The 19554-nt window shown below is 35.4% G+C and overlaps 1 protein-coding gene across 10 annotated transcripts in view; it reads left to right on the top strand.

Moving 5' to 3' along the window:
• Positions 1-19554, top strand: part of LOC143256625 (disks large homolog 1-like) — a 230050-nt gene that overhangs the window by 146501 nt on the left and 63995 nt on the right. For 9 of the 10 annotated variants that reach the window (XM_076514070.1, XM_076514077.1, XM_076514073.1 and 6 more), the window contains one exon: positions 18636-18680. The exons of the other annotated variant lie outside the window; for it this stretch is intronic. In XM_076514070.1, coding sequence (XP_076370185.1) covers positions 18636-18680 — 45 coding nt within the window. The remainder of the gene's footprint in view (positions 1-18635; positions 18681-19554) is intronic. 10 annotated transcript variants of the gene reach the window in all.

Below are 19554 nucleotides of genomic sequence, written 5' to 3'. Positions count from 1 at the left end.
TAGCATAAGAACTGAGATTATAACATTGAAACATATAAACCAGGTTTCGTAAAACGGTTTTACAGAGAATGAAAGAATGTTACCGTCACTATTCGGTTTCTGTGTTGCGATATCAAGTTTCCTTCCCTTTCATTTTAAAGTATGGTAAGACTAACCGTCGAATTACCAGCTTTTTTTTTTCTGTGTAGACTTAACTGCTAATGGTGTTCACATATTGAATCATGTTGAGTAAGTTTGCGTTTTTTGTTTTTGTCTGTTAAACACTCAGTTTAAAAGAAGTGGAATCACTCATTTTCTGTGTAATATACACAGTAAGTTCCAGTACTAAGTAGTGGGACTAAACGATAATTTTGCTTACATTGTTTTTACGTGATTTTAAGCTCCCGAGTGGCACAGAGGCGTGTTTGTACAAGTACGACGTTATAAACCGGGTTTGATACCCGTGGTGGGCAGAGCACAGACAGTTTGTTGTACACCTTTGTGCTTAACTACAAACAAACAAACGTTACTCATTTCGGACTCTATGGCTATCGAGTCCTAGGGGTTAACCTGCCAAACTGTGAATCCGAAGGTCCATGGTTCGCATTTCATTATCGCAGTATAACGCTGTACTTTGAGGCCGTGGATGCATTATGAGAAAGAGGATTTGGTGAAATCCAACCATTTGATTAGAGTAGTCCAAAAGTTGACTTTGGATAGTGTTGGCTATCTGCCTTTAGTCTGGCATTTCAATATTAGGGACGGCTAGCGGAGATAGCCCTCGTGTAGCTTTGCGCGAAATTCAAAACAAACCAAACCAAACTAAAGACTTACGACGCTAAAGATCAGGTTGCAATACTATTGGTGAGAAGAACATATTATTGTGTATCCCTATTTTTAATTTTTACTTGTATTGGATATAATGCCACGCTTTCATTTAGAAAAAAACAAAGTGTGATTGGGACGTAAAACGATATAATAAACATTTTCCAGGAGAATATAATTGAAAAAAATATATCATCTAATTATTCCGTTGAGCTTTGGGGCGAATGAAATTGGATTATAAAGGAAAGACGGTCAGTATGGTTTAATGAAAGACCAAAATTAAAACTCGCTCTTATAGTCTTTTAATTTTCAGAGTCATCGCTGTGTTATTTTCACTGCGTGTTTCCCAGTCATACCTTTCCTTCTGTAGCAAGATACTACGTGCTTTCCAGTCGGTATAAGGTCGTAATGAGCTTGGAATGTAGTACATACAGTTGTTGTTGTCTTTTTAATCATACTATGAAATACTTAGTGATGGTAGGGTATGGAATGAGAAAAATGTTGGAACGTCTCATCAAGTCGACATTTCCCGCCAAGGAATTCTCAGATTAATTTTACTTTATGGCGTGTGTGGGTTATAATATCTACGAGATGATGGACTAACATAATCTCTATCTCTCTTTTTTTGTGTGTGGAAAAATTTACATTGTCGGTAATGTGTTTTAAACAGTTTGTTTGTGCCATTGAAAGTTACCTTAATCAGTGATGTCGATAAAACCCACTTGCAGAGAAAAATATATGTGTGAAAACGGCTCGTTTGGATTGAGAAATTTTTTTGCGCAGAGGAGCGAACAACGTTTCGACATTCTTCGGTCATACACAGGTTCACGTTTTTACATGTACATGAAAGTAACCTTGTTCTGTAGGTCCATTCATATCTTGTAGAGCCTATTGGAGCTCAATACGTTCAAACTTATAGAGACACGGAAATGATTTATTTAATTGACGGTGCTAGATATAGCAAAATTTATTCTGTGCATTGTACCTAAACAGATTTATTTTTTCAGATTCATCAAAGCTTTAATCATAATTTTGTCTCCCGCAAATACACGTATTGATATTTTATTGTTCCTTCTTCTTCTTCCAAACATCCCTAGAAACCGGGTTTTGATACACGTGGTGGGCAGAACCCAGAAAAACCTTTGTTAGCGTTGTGTTTTATAACAAACAACAGCACCCAAATAATTTTCAATCGACCACCATTCATTCATTTCTCGATGGATTGACTTGAAAGTTGGTGGGTCCAGTACTTTTGTTTGTTTTTGTTTTTAGTTTCGCGCAAAGCTACTCGAGGGTTATCTGCGCTAGCCGTCCCTAATTTAGCAGTGTAAGACAAGAGGGAAGACAGCTAGTCATCACCACCAACCCCCAACTCTTGGACTACTCTTTTACAAACGAATAGTGAGACTGACCGTCACATTATAACGCTCCCACGTGTTTAGTGCGACGGTTATGCGAACCCGCGACCCTCGGATTACAAGTCGCACGCCTTAACCCATCTTGCCATGCCGGGTCCAGTATGACCAGACAGCGTTTTCATTTTCTTTATTTAGGTCTCTTTAATGATTTTATGGGGTCAGAGGTCAAACAACTGAAAAATATACATGTTGGGATCCTTTTTGTTTAATATTCACAGAGGACCCGGAATGTCCAGGTGATTAAGTCAGTTGACTCGTAATCCGAGGGTCGCGAGTTCGAATCCCAGTCGCAACAAACATACTCGCCCTTTTAGCCTTGGGGCGTTATAATTTTACGGTCAATCTCACTATTCGTTGTTAAAAGAGTAGTCCAAGAGTTGGCAGTGGGTGGTGATGAACTAGTTGCCTTTCCTCTGGTCTTACACTGCTAAATTAGGGACGGCTAGCGCAGATAGCCCTCGTGTAGCTTTGCGCGAAATTCAAAACAAATCAAACCATGCTTACAACAATGAAGGTGGAAATTGGCATTAATATAAATTTTCTTTGCTTCAACACACTGACGTAGAAAAAGTTAAATTTACTAATTTTGACTCTTTTTAAAGATGATTATTGCTCACAAAAAGCATAGAGGTTTTGAACAATTAATTGGCCATATTTTTACCAATTTACTTGGGATTTGGTACAAAGTTACCTTTCTACAGGCCCCACGCATTGAGAAACAAAAATGGTGGAATTATCTACTTTTAGTAATTATAAGGAGTCAATATGTTATAAACATAACTCTGTATTTTAGCCAATGAATATGAGATTTGTTGCAAAGCTATTTTTTTTCCAGGTCCTAAACAGAGGCAAAGACAGTTTTGGATTTTTTTTTTCTTTTGCTCAAGTTTTCAACGGGGAAAACAGTTAAGGGTTTTCGTAAACTATTCATTTGTACGTCAACCAACTTAAATTGGATTTGGTAGAAAGATATATTGTTACATTTCCCATACAGCGATGTACACAGTTTTCGATTTTTCTTTGCTTTCCACAATTTTTTGATGTCAAAATTTGCCACGTTGGGATTGCGTGAGGGAGACATGTTGTATTCGCCTGCGAATGCTGGCTTCTTTAATTTAATATGTTCTGTAATGTGGGGCCGCATGATATATTTAAAGAACTTATTTTTCTGCTTGTTAACGATATTTACTGCTTTAGGATTGTGTATTATTAGTTGTTTTTATCTTTTTCGTATTTTGTGTAACACTATGTACGTTTTTGTTTTGTAGTTAATAAGTTTTAAAGTGTGTATATATATGTCGTTACGAATCAGTTTAAATGGCACTCCATTAATTAACACACATATTGAATAAAGCACCTACTGACCATGGCCAGGTGGGTTAAGGCGTTCGACCCGTAATTCGAGGGTCGCGGGTTCGAATCCCCGTCGCGCCAAACATGCTCGCCCTTTCAGTCGTGGGGGCGTTATAATGTGACGGTCAATCCCACTATTCGTTGGTAAAAGAGTAGCCCAACAGTTGGCAGTTGGAAGTGATAACTAGCTGCCTTCCTTCTAGTCTTACACTGCAAAATTATGGATGGCTAGCGCAGATAGCCCTAGTGTAACTTTGCGCGAAATTCAAAAACAAACAGACTCTCCTAAATAATTAACATGGTTGTCTTAAAGTGTCGTATTTGTTTATTGAAACACAACGTCTTATATATGTTTGTTTGTGTGTGTGTGTGTGTGTGTGTGTGTATATATATATATATATATAAAATCACCTTTACATGATAATTTTATATAAATATATAGAAGGTAGTAAGTGCAAAATGAAATATCTCTGCGAAAACAGAATCTGTACTACGACAGAGGGACACGGTGTAGTATATAAACTGCCCTCAACTGAATTACGCAAATTCAAAGAATAATAAAAAAAAAAACCCTGAATGCTGTCGAAGAGTATTATCTAATCTAAGTCTTTATTTAATGTTGTTTGTTGTCCGTGTGTCAAGTTTTGTGTATTGTTGATAACAGCCCGAAAGACTGTACATAAACATTCTTATGTAAGAAGTATGCTTAAGCGTTCGAAAAAGATTAGAAGATAGTGCGTCTCTCATAATTAAAGTTATGTTAAAAAACGTTGTTGTGTTTTTTCTCTCTCAAAACTGGATGTTTTGAGTAACATGCCGTTTCCCACTCGATAGTAGGCGATAACATGTGAAATACGTGGCCAGGTGGTTAAGGCGCTCGACTCGTAATCTGAAGGTCGCGGGTTCGACCCGGTCACACCAAACATGCTTGCTCTTTCAACTGTGGAAGCGTTTTAATGTGACAGTGAATCCCGCTATTCGATGGTCAAAGAGAAGCCAAGAGTTCGAGGGGGTAAGTGATGACTCGCTGCCTTCCCTTTCGTCTCACACTGCTAAATTGGAGATGGCTAGCGTAGATAGCCCTCGAGTAGCTTTGCGCGAAATTCAAACCAAACCAGTAACCGTCTGGTCTTACACTACCAAATTAGGGACGGCTAGCGCAGATAACCCTCCTATAGCTTTGCGCGAAATTCAAAAGCAACGACAAGTTGTGAAACAAAGAACGTTTTACTTAATTAAGTAATGTTTAATATGGACGTAACTAATTTAAGTTTTGTACATCATAATCCATGTTTTATGTTACTACATTTTTTTCACATATTAAATTATAAGGCTGTTTAATTGCTAGAACAATACATTACACTTTGAGTATCAACCAATCAAACTACTTGGTAATTTGTAAGCAACAAAATGTGGTAAGACTATGAACTTATTTTAGTAAATTAGAATGATAACTACTAACTGATATGTTTATCTTAACCTTAATGTAACGGCTAAATAACTAATAATTTGAACATTTTAAAATTTAATTATTGTGTAAATCTGAGGTGGCTAAAGCAGATAAAATTACGTTTGTGTAATGAATAATTTAAGTAGAAATATTGATTTATTGATGCACGAGGGAGATGAATCCGTAAATGAAATACATTTTCGTGTGATTGAGGTAAAAGGCGAGCGTGGCATTAAATACCACATCACGTCAAACTCAACATCTATAACAATACACATCTTATCCTATCGACCAAACCAATCTTGTCGAACGGACTAATTATATCTTTGAGGCCCAGCATTTCCAGGTTGTTAAGGCACTCGACTCTTAATCCGAGGGTGCCCGTCATGGCCAAGCGTGTTAAGGCGTGCGACTCGTAATCTGAGGGTCGCGGGTTCGCATCCCTGTCGCGCCAAACATGCTCGCCCTCCCCGTCGTGGGGGCGTTATAATGTTACGGTCAATTCCACTATTCGTTGGTAAAAGAGTAGCCCAAGAGTTGGCTGTGGGTGGTGATGACTAGCTGCCTTTTCTCTAGTCTTACACTGCTAAATTAGGGACGGCTAGCACAGATAGCCCTCGAGTAGCTTTGTGCGAAATTCAAAAACAAACAAACAAACTTAATCCGAGGGTCGCAGGTTCGAATCTCCGTCACACCAAACATGCTCGCCTTTTCAGCAGTGGGGCGTTATAATGTGACTGTCAATTCCACTATTTGTTGGTAAAAGTGTAGCTCAAGAGTTGGCGGTGGGTGGTGATGACTAGCTGCCTTCCCTCTAGTCTGACACTGCTAAATTAGGGACGGCTAGCGCAGATAGCCTTCGAGTGGCTTTGCTCGAAATTCAAAACAAACCAAACCGATGATGTCTTTTTGTGCTGTGTGAGTTTGTATGTGCGTGTTGTATCCTTTTCAAAGTTCTTGTTTGACTTTCTGATTGATGTGTTTATAACTTGGCTTATTTCTGTTATATGATTTTTCTTGTCCGTGCTGGTTGTTTTCATATTTTGATTCATTTCATTAAGGGGTCCCCAATGGCACAGCGGTATGTCTGCGGATTCACACTACTAAAAACCACGTTTTGCTAGCAGTGGTGGGCAGAGCACAGATAGCTTATTGTGTAGTTTTTGTTTAATTACAAACAAACAAATTATTTTATTAAGACTTCAGTTTTATTCGTGTAATTTAGTATGTTTCATTAAGACTGTGTATAAATAGACATTTCGACAACCCGATTTGTGTGTTTGTACTATTATATTATCCGTCCAGGTTCAATATATTTTACCAATAAAGGTACATTCTCACCATGCACGTCTATTATTTCATTTGGATAGTGGAATGGAGCGTGTTGAATTTGACGGTGTTTAGACAAGGGGAAAAATCAAAGTAGCTTTCGAGCTCGTAAAAGTGAGAAAATTGACAAATTCGGGATTTTTGCAATCCCTTATAGCATACCCAAGAACGAAGAAATGGACTTACTGGTTTGAACTACGTCATTGTACAGATTACATATTCAGTCTTTGAAGATAAATCTAACATGTTTTGTCTTTCCCGGAATAAAAACAGTAAGAAAACAAAAAGTGCAATGAGAAAAACATTTCATTTCCCAGCCATTATTATGTGATGAAAGCTTTTTAAGTAACTCTGCATTAGCGTTTAACAGTAGTAAATGCAGTATAGCAGCCTATTCAATCTGTTGGGATCGGTATGTTTTTTGTTTTTTTTTTCACTACAAATCGATAAACGATAATCCCAGGGAGGGAGCTATAGAGGATTTCTTTATCACATTTCTTCTTCTTGCTCTTTATTGGCTTTTAGCATCAGCATCAGTCAAGTGGAACACATTTAGTAACAGTTAAAGGTAAAAGCTTTATGATATTATAGAGATCTGATGTGACGGTATTATATCATAGATTTAATCCACTGCCTTCCAGTACGATGAAAAAGCATATTGATAAACATTCATTTTTGTTACTATTGTATGACTCTTAGAAATATGAAGCCCTCGTGATTTTGACTGTAAACTGTATAAAAAGTTAAATTGTAGAGCGTTTTTATATTAATGCGAGTATATATTTGCTACCACTTAAACGTTTATAATAATAATTGAAATCCACCATTTTGTGATATCAACAAAAATGGACTTGAATTTACTATATGATCGTGTTAGTCCAGATGAGTAATGAAGCAGTTTGTTTGTCTTGTAACAAAGGGCATTCCTTTATGACAGGGGAAGGAAGTGAGATGTTTGATCAAATGTTAGGATTCGTGGATTGCGAACTGTCAACGAACCGATATGTATGTGTATGATACACAGTACTTCTAAATAAACATTGCTGTAGGTAGTTTAGATAGAACATGTGTCGAGTTCCTTTGTCTTTTGTACGTCATATAATCAGTGAGGTTTCTTGCAGACCACACACTATCATCATGACTTTTTCTTTAAACCATCTATAGCTTTCCAGAAATATCAGTGACAGGTTGATATGCGACTCATTTTTTAGCAACTTGTTAATGCGTACCATACTTCATAATAATAAAAGAGTCTGTCTGTGTGTGTGTGTGTGTGTGTGTGTGTGACCGCCATGGTTCCAAGAGAACTGAACTTTGCACACGTGGTGGGAGGACTCCGAGGGTGTGCACTTTGCTATAATTTTTTAGATTTGAATAAAAAAATTCATAAAAATAATTGAAATAACAACAACGGAAGGAAATGAAACACGGACTATGTTCGATAACAAGTTGTCTTCCTTTTTATACGGATGACGGATAGACGACGTATATATATATATATATACTATTCGTTACGAGTACAGAAATTGACCAGTTTTTTTAACCTTATAGCTCTTAAGCCTCATCTCATAACTCTGCTCCCTTGAGGTTTATATTATAGTACAGTGTTTGATTTTTCTAATTCTCACTTAATGAATGAACATGTGGAAGTTTTATGCCATGTACTCTTTTTCAACACAAACATGGGAATTAAAAAAAAGATTGAATTGAACTACGTTTGGGAAACGATAACAAAAATGAGAATAGAAATATGAAACAAATAATATTGGAGAATTCACAGAATGACTAGAGTACAAATCACAACAAAGAAAGTAGATAATATTGGAGAATTCACAGAATGACTAGAGTACAAATCACAACAAAGAAAGTAGATAATATTGGAGAATTCACACAATGACTAGAGTACAAATCACAACAAAGAAAGTAGATAATATTGGAGAATTCACAGAATGACTAGAGTACAAATCACAACAAAGAAAGTAAATAATATTGGAGAATTCACAGAATGACTAGAGTACAAATCACAACAAAGAAAGTAGATAATATTGGAGAATTCACACAATGACTAGAGTACAAATCACAACAAAGAAAGTAGATAATATTGGAGAATTCACAGAATGACTAGAGTACAAATCACAACAAAGAAAGTAAATAATATTGGAGAATTCACAGAATGACTAGAGTACAAATCACAACAAAGAAAGTAGATAATATTGGAGAATTCACAGAATGACTAGAGTACAAATCACAACAAAGAAAGTAGATAATATTGGAGAATTCACAGAATGACTAGAGTACAAATCACAACAAAGAAAGTAAATAATATTGGAGAATTCACAGAATGACTAGAGTACAAATCACAACAAAGAAAGTAGATAATATTGGAGAATTCACACAATGACTAGAGTACAAATCACAACAAAGAAAGTAAATAATATTGGAGAATTCACAGAATGACTAGAGTACAAATCACAACAAAGAAAGTAGATAATATTGGAGAATTCACACAATGACTATAGTACAAAGCACAACAAAGAAAGTAAATCAAACACGTATTATGTAAAGAAACAACTTGTCTTGTCCACCACTGGTACAGCGGTAAATCTACGGATTTACAACCCTAAAATTAGGGTTCAATTCCCCTCGGTGGACTCAGCAGATAGTCCATTGTGGCTTTGTTATAAGAAAAACGCACATACACTTGCTTTTGTTCGGATGGCAGATAGACGGCGTAAACATGCTGTTCGATGCGAGTACATTTGTTTGCTGTGTTTAAAATAACTTGATATACATTTGGTGTTCGTTTTGTTTTCATCAGAAACCGGGTCTCGACATGCGTGGTGGGCAAAGCACAGGTAGTCCACTGTGTAGCTTTGTGCTTAACTACAAATAAACAAACTGTATTTTTTACTTCCACATGACCAAGTGTTTAGAGCGCTCGACTCGTAATCTAAGGGTCATAGATTCGAATCCCCGTCACATCAAACATGCTTGCTCTTTGGGGCGTTATAACGTTACAATCGATCCCACTGTTCGTTGGTAAAAGAGTAACCCAAGCGTTGTCGGTGGATATTGACGACTAGCTGCCTTTCATCTAGTATTACACTGCTAAATTAGGAACGGCTATCAAAGATAGCCTTCGTGTAGTTTTGTGTGAAATTCAAAACAAACAAATATTTTCCTCCTCGTGTAGCTTTGCGCGAAATTCAAACCAAACCTTAATCAGGCACGCCACCTGTAGGTGACATCACTGATAGCTGGTTTATTTAAATCTTATGCCCTTTCATTAAATTGTGCGTAAAATTCAATTTGATGTAATGTTTTTTCATGCAGTGTACATTTCCGTTTCGTTCGATAACTGCTTTTTTTATAGTTTAATTAGATTAGTTTTTGATCTACCGTATGCGATAAGGAGTTAAGGTTTTTATCGGGTTGATAACTTTCTTCGGCATTACATGTAAGGATATTCTCGTTGTGGTTTAGTCATCAAAATTAGATCACTTTTTTTTTATAGACTTTGTTCTCCTTAAAAGCATAGTTCACTTAGTATATGTAAATGTGTTTTAAATTTTGAAGAAGACCCAACATGGGCAGGTGTTTAAGGCACTCGACTCGTAATCTGAGGGTCGCGGGTTCGAATCCCCGTCACACCAAACATGCTTGCACTTTCAGTCGTGGGGGCGTTATAATGTGACGGTCAATCCTACTCTTCGTTGGTAAAAGAGTAGCCCAAGAGTTGGCGGTGGGTGGTGATGACTAGTTGCCTTGTCTCTGGCCTTACACTGCTGAATTTAAGACAGCTAGCGCAGATAACCCTCGAGGAGCTTTGTGCGAAATTCAAAACAAACCAAACCAATTTGAAGCAAAAAACAACGAACGTTTTCCCATAAATTTTTATGTTCATCTTGAAACTATACCCAGGAGTGTAGTTATTTGTAGTTAAGCACAAAGCTTTACAATTGGCTGTCCGTGCTCTGCCCTCCACAGGTATAGAAAACCCTGATTCTAGCGTTGTAAATCCGCAGACGTATCTCTGTGCTACTGGGGTGCATGTACTTATTTAAGGCGTTGTTTGCTTTAAATAAAAACTTCAATAATCTTGGTGTGTTTGTTTTATTAAAGTATTTAGTGACTGGCACATAAACTGGTACTGTAAGATAATCTAATAAGTGTAATGGAACAAAATTTATTGTATGAACAAAGTTGGATTAAAAAAAAAATGAACCGCCGATAAGTTACAGTGAACGATATCCAATTTCCACGAAATTTTTCGTGTCACTTTTCTCGCAGTAATAAAGTTTCCCCATATACACTAGGCCTATGTAAGTAGAAACATGGCGCTCTTCAAGCTAGCTAAAGAGCGTGGAAGATAGGGAATGTAATACTGGTTTTTATATCACTAGAATGTGGGGAACTCTGCACTGAATTAATAAAGAAACTGCCATCTCTTTTGGTTTTTACTTTCGTCATTCTATTTTAAGGTGCGTAATGAAAAACCAAAAACAAACAAAACCTGATCAAGAATTTTTAGACATATAACCGGTTTTAATAGTAAAGTAAAAGCAAATTCTTTGATGTGGCACACAGTTAAGTACGAATTAAAAAGTGTAATATTTAAGCATATATGGTCATACACCTACACACAGACCTACTCATGCACACGCGTTTATATATATTTTTTAAAAACGGTACTAAGATGATAACCGACTAAAAGAATATTACACAATACCGTTGCAAATATCCAGAACTATAAGAGTGAATCTTGAATCGAAGTAAATAACCCTTTATTGAACAGACCTGGTATCAATTAATAATTGTCAAAGTTGATTTGTAAAACAACTGCTAAAGGAAACTAAAATTGTTTAACTTGGAATTGTTAGTTAAAAGTATTTAACAAACAGGCTGCTTAATAAGCACCTGCTTTAAGGTTGATGCAGAATGACATACAACAATATGGTTATATGTGTGTTGCTTTTTTTTTTTTTTTTGGTTCTTGAATTTTGTGCAAAGCTGCACGAGGGATATATGCGCTAGCCGTTCTTAATTTAGCAGTGAAAGACAAGAGGGAAGGCGGCTAGTTATCACGCGGCCAACTCTTGGGCTTCGCTTTTACCAACTAATAGTGGGATTGACCGTCACATTATAACTCCTCCACTGGTATTTGAGCTCTCTAACCACCTACCTGGCCATGCCGCGCCGTATATTGCGTTTAGTTTTAGTACATATTATGACAAGTACCAAATATTACTTCTAAGGGTCGAAATTATGAGTAAGCCCAATTTTCTATACAGTTAGCAAACAATTCTTCAGTCTAGAATCCACAAGTTGTTGTCGAAGAGAAGATTATTTTACTTAACTGATAGAAGATCGTTAAAATGAAGACATCATAAAGAGAGATCCACGTGTTGTTGAATTCAACTGAAACTACAATAACTATAATGTTATATCTCTACCACTGTGTGTGTGTGTCTGCAGGAAGATTTCTCGAAAACGGCTGAGTGGATTTGAGCGAAAGTTGATATAAATATTTGGATTATGACCTAACTTAGAAGTAATCAGTTTTGGAGGGCCAAGGTCACGAAACTCGAAAAACAAAAATCTGTCTTCAAACATAAGAATCGATTTTTCAAACTATATTTTTGCTGTATAACTCAATAAAGGTCAGATTTTGATGAAGTTTGATGAACATATGTATAATATTATTTCTCATTGTTCTGCCAATAATGGTCTGTGTCTGTTGATAAGACAGAAATACAAGCACATTTTCGTATTATGTTGAGAGCTTGATACGATCAAAACACTATACGCTTTACTGAGCATATTTCCTCTAGTTTCGTTAGCAGTGTTAAATTAAAATTAGAAGTGCAATGAAAAACTAAAAACAAGAACACGAATTAGCGCTTAGTGTGGCTACATTAATACGTTGGGTACTAACTGTCCTGAATATGTTTCAAATATTTACTCGGGATTTCTTATTTTCTTTTAATTCACTGCACTCCCACCTCTTAATGGCTCAGGAGCTTTGAGGGCTTACAGGGCTCAACTTCAGGGTTATGTCACTGGGATGGACGCCCATAACTTTGTTCTTAACAGCAAAACCAACCGGTCTTCTCACAGCACATTCAGAGATTCTGTCCTGATGAACTTCTGTAGACCCAAAATGTTGAAGTTGGGCTCTAAGGGGCTCTTCTTCCTATCTTCACATTGCTATGTGATAGGTACCGTGTGCTTATGATTGTTCTCACATTAAAAGTAAGGTTTCGAATCAATCCGCCATGTTCCTCATGACACAAAATGATAAATTAAGGTGTTTTTGTATTCTGCTAACGTCTCCTGGAATGTGTGCTTATAAACTGTTTCCCTATCATGTTTCAATTATGTATGCTTAGAGTAATTATTTAAGCCTTTTTCTCTCCTTATTATGACTGTGTCTTTTCAAATACCATTAGTTTCAACTGTCGGACCAAAGAACGGTTCTTCTCTTTTCTACGTTGTACACTTTATGATTTCGGATAAATTTGGTTTTATCCAGCTGTTGAAAGGTTTCTGTACTCTAACATGTCCTTTTAATGCTCATTTAAAACGTGAACGATTAACAGTAATAGAATTTTTGTTTGTTTTTTTCCATTTTGCATATCTTTGACTATGATGTCGTATTTTAATTGCGTTATTCTTAAGATTCTTGATACGTTTTGTGAATTTTGAAAAACTTGTTTTTGAAGTCCCCTTCTGGGTTGAAATTCTATAAAACTGTAGTCTTCTTCCGCCACAATATCATGCTTCGATGAATCACAGATTCTAGGTATGGGCGTTCTTAGATTTGAAATTTCAGGAGTGTGAAAATCAGGCGTTTTTTGTTTTTTTCGACTACAGTTGGTAAATCATTCAGTGCCAATTTTACTTAAATATTGCATCTTTCCCAATGGGTTTGGGTTTGGCTGTTTTAAGCGCAAAGCTACACAGTGGACTAGCTGTGCTTTTCCTACCAAGAGTGTCAAAACTGCTTTTCACTATCGCAAGTCTGCAAACTTACCACTTACCCACCAAAGGTTGGGGAGGAGTCTCTCAGTTAAAACCTATGCAAAGTCGTTCTGTAAAAGGTGAAAAACTAATTTGGTGACATTGTATACGCATTGAACATAGAAATAATATTATAAAATGTATTCGAGGTACTGACGAGTTTTCACATGAAAGTGTTGCCTCTGGAAATCAGTTTCAACAGAAACATTATAATCGTATGTCTTGCACTTTAGTCTAAAGATAAACAAAGGTGTAAGGATAGTATTTCTCACGTCATTACATACGTATATACACAACAGTTCTGTTAGCTTTAACCTCAGGAAAGAAAGAAGACAAACCGTTGTCTTCTCACCATCGCTAGTATTTTAAAGCATCTTATTACATATGACCGAGAAACAAACAGTTTCACATGTAAAAAAAAGACAGATAAAACTAATGTACAAAAACTACAATGTGAAAATCTACTTTAGAAAAAGAAATATGCTGAGGAAGGACTCGCTCAGCAAGAGGAATACGCCATAATTGGGTCTGGATTGTCAGCTTTAGGGGGTTTAATATCACCCCATGCAGTTATTTATACGTTTTTAGTCAATTGCTTGGCATTCAGTTTTATTTTTTGTGTTTGTATTTCATTACTATGTTGGATGTCGACAGTAAATAGTACTTTTGGATTGGAGGCGTTGCAGATTTCAAAACCTCAAGTGCAGCGTATTTTATTCCGCACATGTGACACTTGCGGTTATATTTGATGTACTTGTGTGTGTTTTTACTGATTTAAGATAGTTGTTCCATTTATGTCAACTCGCAAACTTAAGTACCAATTCAGTAGTTCTAGTAACAACCACTAGAAGACTCAAGATATAGGAAAATAAGTTTCTACCGATTGGATTCACAAGTTTGTTACATTTTCTGTAGAACTAACGGACTTGATTCTTTTTAATTTTAAAAGCAGTTTAATCTTAATTTAAAGAAAGTAAATAAACCATGGACCCTGGGTTCACAACCTGGTACAACTAGGCCACTCTAATCGTGGGTTTCTGTAACTGTCATTTATCTTCGTGGGTAAAAGTGAGCATGACAACAAGTGAAAAAGTGCACCTTATACGTACCGTACTATAAAATAAACAGTAAGATGTACATATTAAAAAAAAAAAAAGTACAATATTCAAGTAATTGTCGTACACAGTTATAAAAAAAAATACAATTCAAATATTAATAATAATTTCCATTATATGTTGCAAAGCACGGTACAGCCGGGTATTTAGAGCGCTCGACTCGTAATCTGAGGGTCGTGGGTTTAAATCCCCATCACACCAAACATGCTTGCCCTTTCAGCCTTGAGTGCGTTATAATGTGACGGTCAATCCCACTATTCCTTGGTAAAATAGTAGTCCAGCGTTGGTGGTGGGTGGTAATGACTAGCTTCCTTCCCTCTAGTCTTTCACTGCTAAATTAGGGACGGCTAACACAGATAAGGCTTAATGTAGTTTTACGTGAAATTCAAACTAAGCCAAACTGTTTTCTTCGAAACTCAAGAGTGATCATTTTGTATATACAGGGTGGGGCAAAACGTCGCTATATAGTTGGTAATATACGGTTGTTCTGGTTGATATTATATGGCTGGTACTATATTGTCGAAAGTTTGGGGACAGATGGAGACTTTGAGAAGGGCTTGCCATATTTTATTGCTGTATGCCTGTTTTAATAAGAACCTAGACGGCTATTAACTGCTGCCATACAGAGCTTGAAATTTAGTTGTATTTTGGTAACGGCACGAGCTGATCAATTGGCATCTTCTAATACTTATTTGCTTTAAACAACTGTTGAACTCGGTATACACTATAGCATGGTACGTTCGCGTTCTGATAAAGATTCTTCCACGTGTAACGTATTATAATTTATCTCGGTTGAGCTTCCAGTTTATTATGTTACGTGTTGTGTTTTGAAATAGGCAGAAATTTTTATTTTTATTCAGAAGTTAATTGAATGCTAATATGTATGAACTTTATGTAATTGCCATCTCTGCTATTGGGGCGTTATAATGTGACGGTCAATCCCACTAATCGTTGGTAAAAGAGTAGTCCCAAGAGTTGGCGGTGGGTGGTGAAGACTAGCTGCTTTCCCTCTAGTCTTACAGCGCTAAATTAGGGACGGCTAGCGCAGATAGCCCTCGTGTAGCTTTGCGCGAAATTCAAAAACAAACAAACAGACAAACTTACGCTTAAGAATCTTCTACAGATTTAAAGAATATATGGAACTTTCGCAATACGCATTTAAAATACAAGTTACTTACATTTTTAGAACAAACAAATAAAATAAATATGTAATAGTAAATCCATTATACAACATAGAGTTGTATCAATGGCTTTTTTAAACTATTTCCAATTAATCAAGTTTAAATAAACTAAAGAAAGCCAATATCATTCTACTAATTTCACCAGTCTTCATGGTTGAGACAACATAATGATATTTGCAGGGTTCTTTAGGTTATTATCAAACTCAGAAGCCCATTACTGAAGTGAAAATGAGTAAAATAATATTTCGTTCCACTTATTGGCTTTCCATTGTTCTCCATTTTAGTTTCGATGCCTAAGGTATGATTAGAGATGCCGTTTTATCTTCGTGGCTCTGAAGGGTACCTTGTAGGATATAGGCTGTATAAAATCCAGTAGTGTGGAAACAATGTTCCTAGGTTGTTCCGCTATGAATTCCTTAACTATCCTTAAACAACTCTCATTTACAGTTTTCGACATTTGGATGACTAAGATCCGAGTGGATAAGTTGATATGACACATCAGCACACACGTTTTCATGCGAGTATGGGAGGGTATTAAACATGGAAGTTCTGGACTTTAGTTTTCAGGTTTATGACGTCACTTGTGTTACCAGTGCTGTCCACCTCCATTCACGTTTCATTTTTTGAATGGCTGCAAGCTGTTTTATTCAGAATATTTCATTTCCGTCTGGTTGTCTGGTAGCTACTAGTTTCAACACATCCAATGTAATAATGTATTATGAAGTCCGCACACAAACGTAGTAGAGACGTTTCCGTAACTAGATGAGAGTGTATCTATACCCGAATTCATAGAACATCCTAGATAACATGATTGTGATGAAAGTCAGTCTTAGTTTCTCAACGAGATGCTGTGTTTGATAGAATAAAATCACAATTAAAAATCTTGTGTTTGTTTTATAGTATGTAATAGGGGTGATGTGAACGTGATATAGCCATAGACATACAGCTTGTACAATAATTCTGATAAATAATGATGTTGACAGCGATTATCAAGTTAAGATATAATTTAGAAATTTGGTTACGAATAATAATCTTCTGAGGGCATATAACGCTAGACATCTGGTTTCAATACTCGCTCTGGGTAGATGACATATAGCCCTATTTATAGCTTTGTACGTAATTAATGAATTAATAATCTTTTTAAATTACAATTGTATCAATAATTAAGAAAGATGGTGCTGCCATCTCTTAACAATGTGTGAAAATGCCTTTGAATTATTGTTGTGCATCTAAAGTTTCTGTTGTAACAGTTTTGTTGTTGGCTTATTTACACTTATGTGTGGCTGATGAAATAATGAATGAAAACAAGCATCGCAAGTAGATTAATTGAAAACCTAATGTATGTGATCATTTTATAATTTATGTTGTTGTTAAGAGTTTGTTAATACATAATTGATTTTTTATGTTTACATGTATTTTTTCTTGAATTAAGGTTTACCTTTCTATTTGTATGGTTACTTACAAAACAAGTAAAAACATAAAAATAATAAAAGTTGACACATATCTTACAGAACAGTATTGATGGTTATTGCAATAGGTTGTTGAAAATTGTGCAAAATTATCAACTGCTTTAAACGTGAATCAATATTATAAACTACTTAGTAACTGCTGAAGTTGTTCATATATTGATAAAAGTTTCTCTACCTAAGTACTGTACCTGATTGTCAAACACATTTTCACAAATTGCACTGCACAACAAAGTTTTTGCTTGTTGAACACTGTTGGGTGTTCCTTATAGATTTTTGGCTGCTGATCACGAAAATCACATCCAAATTTGCCCATTACGTACTGTTTCATCGAAATCTTCAGTTTTCATCAGGACATTGCTACAATGTAAACATGATATCAGGGCAACTAGAATCTGTCAATGCTTGCTGACCACTGTTGGAAACTGCAACGTGATACATTGGACATTGAATACAGACGAAAATCAGGAGCAAAACACTTTTAATTATGTTGAACTTAATAGCATATTAGAAACATAAATGCAATTAAATACGTTATTGCCGGTAAACAGTTAACTGTCTATTTCTTAGAGTTCCTACGTGATGAAGCAAAACCAAAACTATATTTGTGCATACCCACAAGATACCTGTCACAATCAGCAAAAACTTTTCAGGAAGCAAAACTTTTCAAAACAATTGTTATGCAATGTTGTTTATGTGCAAATTGCTTATGATTTGATTACAAGATCTCTAAGGGCACAAGTCACACAAAAGTAAACAAACTATCATCAGTGCTGCAGTTAGTGTTACTAATTACTGATGGGATTCTGCACATATTTCTCCCACAAAGTGAATGATTTAATCCAATTTTTAGGTCAATTCTTTTCAGTGAGTGCTCTAACAGGAAATAAACAATAAAAATGTAAAGATACCTTCAGTGATTAATATGTGTACTCCACCAATAATGAATGTTAAAAACATCAACACTAATTTGTGAGTTTAACTTTTTGAGGCAGCTCAAACATAATCAAACTTTTTCAGTAACAACATACTATGTATATGTATTAATTTCTGTTTATTTTAAAATACAAAGTCAGTTGCTTATTATTTCCTGAAGGTAACTTACAGGATTATGTAGATATAGAATATTCATCTTCATCATCAAGCACATTGATAGGTTACATTAACTAATTAATTGTTCTTACTAGATGACTAAAGATAAAAGCTTATGCTTCAATACCTATGGCAATTTTTTTTATTATTTGAATACTTAGAATAATTGAATATATGAATAAAGGAAAGCCTAATATCAATAAGTTGATTATTTTTGTAGCCTTGATTAGTTCAGTCACAATTTTGATTAATCGATTATTTTATATGATGTTTAGTGTACTCTATACTTGAAGATAATAATCAGTCAAATGAGTTAATTACCCAGCTCTAGTTAGTACATATTTTTCATCTCCAGAATTCACATAATACTTTTACAGAAAATAGTTCTGGTTTTGTTTCTGTTCTAGGCACAAACTCCATTGTTAGAATGGGGAAGCAGTGGAGAAAGCTATGTAAGTGCAATCTGTGTATTTTATTAATGTGAATATTATTTGTCCATTTTTATTATTATACCTTTATTATTGTTTTTTTAACACTACTGCTGATACAAGGTTATTACTATTATAAAAGGAACCCTGACAGAAGAAAAATAAAAACACAAAAAGAACCTTGAATTAGGTAAATGACAAAGCTGTTACAGAAGTCAAAGTTGAGGAGGAAATCTGTAGACTGAATCATGTGCAAATTTTAGGTTTGTTGTTAACCGTAAATGTTCTGTTTAGGAGTGAAAGATAACCAAAAGAGCTGGGCTTTGTAAAGAAAACATATTGTAGTCACTTCAACAAATATTTATTTCTTCATCTGTCATTCACCAGCCACTCCTGTATATATATAAAACTTCATATTTTTACCTTTCTTTCCAGGAAAGTTTTCGTTATTATTTTAGCCCAGTAAGCTATAATTATGAAAATACAATGAATAAAATAGACATGAAGGAGCAGATAGGTCATTACATTCACATACTAAATAAAACACATTAGTATTTGTCCAAACTTATCATAATCATATGCTTTACCCATATCCTTCAGTCTCTTTTATATCTCTGTAAATGCTTGCACTAAAGAATATATACTTGTTAATACATGACATTTATAATTAATTATTTGATAATCAGCATTATCTGTAAACCAAAATGAGTGGTCCTCAAACTTGAATACATGTATTAATATTCTGTTGTGTCCAGTAAGCACTTTAGATTATTTGATTACTTAGCACAGATAGATGTTTATGTTTTGAACTTGTGTGCTGCTTGGGAATTGGTAACTTGTTTTTTCACTACTGTTGAAGTATCTTTAGATAACAGTTGAACATCTACTTTTATACATT

This window comes from Tachypleus tridentatus, chromosome 7 (genome assembly GCF_004210375.1).
Source record: "Tachypleus tridentatus isolate NWPU-2018 chromosome 7, ASM421037v1, whole genome shotgun sequence".
NCBI lineage: Eukaryota > Metazoa > Arthropoda > Merostomata > Xiphosura > Limulidae > Tachypleus > Tachypleus tridentatus.
Note: the sequence above shows the minus strand (reverse complement) of the source record. Positions and strands in the feature narration are given on the sequence as shown.